General features: G+C 37.2%; 1 protein-coding gene across 1 annotated transcript in view; it reads left to right on the top strand.

Moving 5' to 3' along the window:
• LOC107564368 (inward rectifier potassium channel 13-like) overlaps positions 1-3,164 on the top strand; it is a 25,475-nt gene extending 22,311 nt beyond the window's left edge. The window contains exon 6 of the mRNA XM_016249428.1: positions 2,266-3,164. Coding sequence (XP_016104914.1) covers positions 2,266-2,864 — 599 coding nt within the window. The 3' untranslated portion in view covers positions 2,865-3,164. The remainder of the gene's footprint in view (positions 1-2,265) is intronic.
• Positions 3,165-6,241: the final 3,077 nt, after the last annotated feature.

Raw genomic sequence — 6,241 nt, 5'->3', positions numbered from 1 at the left:
TATATATATATATATATATATATATAACATTTCTGTCCCCCTCACTTCTGAAATGATGGCTACGCCCCTGGGTGACAAACTACATGCTGCCATCTTGGCTCAACTGCAGTTGAGCGTACATGTTTTGTGAGCCAATCAGCTGAGCTGCAGATGTCATGTGACTAATCACTCTGCTAGATAACTATCCTGGGCTGCGTTCAGCCCCGACAAAACGGTGCAAAACGTTTTTTAAACGAAAACGGTGGTGCGTGAAACACTCTGTTCTGATGACGCAAGAGTTGCACCTATGGCAGCTGAGAAGGCGTGTGTTCTTTTTGAAGTATTTTCGGAGCCTGATGAAATCGGTATAAATACGTGTTTAATACTGCAAAATCCGCTCAATGTTACAGTCACTGCCCTTGCTGTCCAGAATAAAAGAGAACATCCCAATCCAGTGAAGGGATTTGTGGAAACTGTGGTTCCTAATTATTGTGATCCAACATTTGCCTCAAATTTCAGGATGAAAAGACAAACATTTCAGGTGAAGGATAATCCACTTCTTACCTCCAAGACTGTGTTATGATCTATATGACCTTATTATTTTTATTGTGAGTATTAGGCTTATCATTATTGCTGATCGCTGTTGTTGTGCTATGTTATTGTAATATTTACCATTATATAATCAGAGGAATATAGAAAAGTTTTTGAAAGTGTCACTCCATAATACAATAGCAAAATATATAAATATGTATAGTATTTTTATGTTACATTAATCAGTGTCTAGCATGCCTTCCTAAGGAAAGGATATGGACCAGAAGACATTGCAATTGCTAAATGATATTTAGCCAGACTTAAAGAAGTTCCAGATCTATACTTGTGATCTTATTATTTCAGTTATTTTGCCTTTAATGTAAATAAACATGTGCAAACAATATACTTGCTCTTGTGAATTTATTTTGATGTTAATTACAAGTGACGTGACATGTGGCCAAGTATGGTGACCCATACTAGGAATTAGTGCTCTGCATTTAACCCATCCTAAGTGCACACACACTGTGAACACACACCCGGAGCAGTGGGCAGCCAATTATGCTGCGGCGCCCGGGGAGCAGTTGGGGGTTCGGTGCCTTGTTCAAGGGCACCTCAGTCGTGGTATTGAAGGTGGAAGAGAGCGCTGTACATTCACTCCCCCCACCTACAATCCCTGCCAGACTTGAGACTCGAACTCACAACCTTTGGGTTACGAGTCCGACTCTCTAACCATTAGGCCACGATTACATTAGGCCCAATTTCAATTTCCCTTTGTCTCTTTAATACCATGTGGTTTATATACATGTTGCTGCTGATTGGGCTGACATTTTTGACACACCCACCAAACAAGAGAAAACGCATCTCAAACCCCGTTGCACACCGTTTTCAGGAAACATGTCGTTCAAACCGGAAACCGTAGCAAAACGTTGCGCACCAGTTTGAGCTTGAACTTGCCCCTGTGCTTTGATACCAAAGACAGGGGGGAAGTCCATTTACAACCATTTATTACTATAATATAATGAAACATTTACTTTAAAAAAATGTATTGGCTGTCAATGGAGAAAATTTATTTTTAGTACTTTGAGTGTTTTTGACCAGGACTGGGCAAAATTCCGAATTGAATCATTATGATTGTGAACAAGAAGTTGAATTGTAAAGACAGGAAGTGGAATTCACTGAATCACAATTCAGATAATGGTAACAGATCATTTTTGTGTTTTTATATATTGTTTATATAAAATAGGTATTAAAAAAAAATCTAATGACATTTCAAACCAATCTATCTGTCTGTAAAGAATTTTTAAAGACCTTTATTTATTGAATTATTTATTAAGCATTTTTTTTATTTGAATTCCTTAAATTCAGTTTCAGCTCTCATTTGTGGCAAGTTTTTTTTTAACAAACTTACCTTTTTCAAAAATAAATTATTATTATTATTATATACACATTTTCTATTATTACTATTATTATTATCACCATCATCATAATTTATTTACCTTAATAGTTACATTTATTATTTTGCTTCATTTCATTTCCTTTCCTTTGTCATCCTTTCATCCTATTTTTTTCCATCACTTCTTATGTGCATTTGTGCCAAAGTTTTTCCAGACGAAAATAAAAATAAAATAAAATGTATTATTTTCTATTGTTATTATTATCAATATAAATACTTTCTTTATTCAATCATTTATTTTGCAGTTTTATTCACTTTGTTAAATATTATTTCATTCCATTTTTCCCCCTGTCACTGCTCAGGTGCATTTGTGGCTAAGTTCTCCCGCCCTCAAAAGCGCTGCGGTGGGATCCTGTTCAGCCCTCAGGCCGTAGTGTGCGAGGTCAGAGGTCAGCGTTGCTTGATGTTCCGCGTCTGTAATCTGCTTCCAAGGCCGCTGGTGGACGTGTGTGTGAGCGCCGTTCTCTACGAAGAACGTGACGATCACGAACTCCACCAAACCGCGATGGAATTCAGTGTCGATAACCTGGGGTCACGACCTTGCCCCCTTTTCCTGTCACCTCTGACCTTTTATCACCCTCTAACTCCATCCAGCCCTCTAAACAATGCCCCTAACATCAAACACTTGGAGTTGGTGGTGTTCCTCAATGCTTCTCAGGAGAGCACGGGCTCCGGCTACCACAAGAGGACGTCCTACCTGCCAGACGAGATCCAGTATGGCAGCTGTTTCGCCAAGGTGACGTCTCGGCAGGGAAAAGGCCGGAGCAAAGCCGAAAGCATGCTTTATTTTGACATGCAGCCCTGTCCACTCACACTCCCAAACACACACACTGGCGATGCACTGGAGAAAGAGCATGAGGTGGTCCAAATCAACGGGGAAGACAGTGACCGGGTGGAGTAGCAGTGGTTTATTTTTATGCAAGGGTGTATGATTTCATAAGAATTATCCACTTATGAAACGGGCATTTCATTTCACAACACAACCTCCAGTTTATAACTTTTTTTATCCCAAAACACAACCTCAGTTAGTTATGGTCTGATATGTCACCCGTCCTGTTAGAAACCCATCAAAAACATTTTTGCTGCTACGGACACACTTGCGTTTTCCAGAGCAACACAGATGAGCGCCAGCTGCTTAAGATCTTGCTTTCATATGGCAATAAGAGGAATCTCCCATGTTTTATGATTGTAACTGACCATCTGCACCCTGAATCCACTGACACCACAAAACCAAGTTTGAGCCCTTATTTATTCGGCGCCTGGACGTTTTCACTGCGTTACCTGTCTGTATCTGAGTCAAGGGCTTGTTTTCAAAATATAAATTATTAAAGTGCTGCACACAGTGCTGGGTAGATTACTTACAAATTGCAATCCGTTACTGATTACAAATTACATGATGGAAATGATAGTGTGCAACATAAACTATTGGATTACACATATTAGGTAATGTATTCGGACTACTTTTTGATTACTTTTAGATTACTTTTGACTTAAAATATATTCCATTCATGAAGTGTATTAAACATTACATTATGCCAGGGATTCATGAATAAACTACAGGGGGTTTGTGAATTGATGAAAAGCTGGAAGACTTTCCAAATGCATGAAAGCCGTAGAATTTTAGAAATGAAAATTTAAGAAAGAGAGAGCAATCATGGCAATCAAATTATGAATAATTTACTGCCAATAATATATAATAATGTTATCTATAAAAAAGTAACTGTAATCTGATTATGAGCATTTTAAAAGGTAACATTCTAATTACAAGTACTTCAATTTTGTAATATGATTACATAATCCAGATTACATTACAATCAGTTACCCAGCACTGGCTACAGGTCATCCTTGTCCATAAAGAATTTTGATCAAAATGCATGAATGTTAGGGATAGTTCAACCAAAAATTAAAACTCTGTCATCACGCACCTGTCATCGTCTCATATCCACATAAGGTGGATGTTCATTTATTAATATAGAGTGTTGCAGTGATGACCCGGAAGTTCACATCACCAACAAAAACTCAATAGCATTCTTCCACAATTTTTTGGATTATTGCATAAATTAAGTACGGTGGCCAACAAAAGTTTATTATTCTTACACATAAAAAGTAAAACGCTAAACATGGGCTATAAATAAAAACTACACCATGGTTGCATAACTTTAATGTCACCACCATTAAAGGGGTCATAGGATGCCCATTTTCCACAAGCTGATATGATTCTTTAGGGTCTTAATGAAAAGTCTGTGACATAGTTTGGTTAAAATTTCTCAATGGTAGTGTAAAAAACACCTTTTTTACCCTGTCAAAAACAGCTAATTTCAGATCAAGCCGTTTTTGCAGCGTTTTCCTTTAAATGTTAATGAGCTCTGCTGACTCCGCCCCTCTCTTCCGAGCTGCTCTCAGAGAGAGCATGAAACTTGCTAATTAGCTCATTATTAGGAAAGGCGATTTGCAAAGATTCATTACAAAACATTATACTCACTTCTTCTGTAGATGAGGCTGGATCATGAATGATTCGCGCGAACATAGACGCATTTATGTAGATCGGGGGCGCATTCCCTTCAGAAACAAATAATCCACTGCGTCTTCAGCAGCTCAGATGTCGGGAGTAAATGACGACTGCTATGTTCATTATTACATCCAACAACAGAACACCTCAATCGCTTAGGACTCATTCTTGTCTACATCTGCTCCGGCGGTGCAACAATGGCGGACTGATGACAGCTCACTCAGGGCGGAGCTAAGGTAAGACACCAGTCCAGTCTGTGCTGAAACGCTACTGTCAATCAAACTATCGTGGGAGGGGCCTGTCTGTGTGACGTCACACAGATAGGCATCTGAGATCGGCTCGATTTGAGAAAGGGGAAAACATTTAATGAGATTTTAAAATAAAAACACTGGGTGGATTTTAATCATTATCGGGTGGTTGTGTACACACACTGCCAACACACATTTCAGTTCAAACAACTTGTGAAAAGTGCATGTAGCATCCTATGACCCCTTTAAGCTTACAACAACATTTTCAGTTTTATTTATAACATTTTCCCTGAAAGTCTGAGTTAGAATAGCTTGCAAGCACGTGATTATAAACACAAAGAGACTGTAAAAGCAGACTAGAAGTAAGATGAGTTTATCTGTTCTGCGCGATAGTGTTTAATGTCCCGATCAGCCTCTGAAGTCCCATTTAGACACTTGTTAGCGACCTCCTTTTTGAAAACAAGTCAAAGGAGTAGTACTGAAGGATTTTCATATTGTAGAGTAAAATATCTTGAGCTTGTGTTAACCACAGACCTCAAATTCAGCCATTTAACCAAAAACCCATTCAAAAAACCCATTGACTTCAGAAACCAGAAGTGCTCAAATGCTTGTTTCTGGGTTTTAGCCCAAAAAAATACGTCATCTCTGCAACACTCTTATTATTATTTAATATTCGATGAAAAAAATGACTTTTGTTGTATTTGGTTGAACTATACCTTTAAAGTGTTCATTAACACCCCTATTAAGTGCCTACTGATAAACTTTTCTTTTTCATGAAAAGTCATGAAATGGACTTTTGGATGGAGAGATCGAATATTGAACTGAACATTAACAGTGATGTAAATAATAAAATATATAGATAAATAAATAGATTATTTACTAGATTATTTTTGGGAAAGAAAATCTCAATATTATCAGTGCAATGCAATCTATGCATTAAAACAAATAAAAAATGTGCACAATCCTATACTGGTGGCACAACACTGTGTGATTTTTTCTCTGTAGGTGATTATATATAGCACATGTATTGTCTGTCAATCAGGAAAGACTGATTGCTTTCACTTTATTATTATATGTATAAAGCATGCTTGTTAAACTCTGGAAGGCTGGAAAAGAATTGTAGTAAATCAGTTTCCTGCAAACAGGCCACCAATCAAATTTTTTTCAAGCTACACTGACTGAAAACTGATGTGGAAAAGAAATGTCTTTATTTTGATATGTGGAAAACTAGACTGGATTCAAATATCTGTGAAAATGTTGTGGTTGTTTTTTTTTAAATCCTTACAGAACATTTTATACATCATTAGCAGTAATTCTTATACAGTTAAACAAAAGTTATGACAGTAACACACTTTATAGTGCATGTTTTATTGACCAAGTTCTGTGCTGCCACCTACAGGCACTTCAGAGAAAATAAATGCCACTGATATAACATCAATTATTACATTTTGCACATATGGAATAAAACGAAGCCGCTTATTATATATATATATATATATATATATATATATATATATATAT

Source organism: Sinocyclocheilus grahami, unplaced genomic scaffold, assembly GCF_001515645.1.
Source record: "Sinocyclocheilus grahami isolate Dianchi unplaced genomic scaffold, SAMN03320097.WGS_v1.1 scaffold927.1, whole genome shotgun sequence".
Taxonomy (NCBI): Eukaryota; Metazoa; Chordata; class Actinopteri; order Cypriniformes; family Cyprinidae; genus Sinocyclocheilus; species Sinocyclocheilus grahami.
The sequence above is the reverse complement of the archived record's forward strand: the minus strand, read 5'-3'. Positions and strand labels throughout refer to the sequence as shown.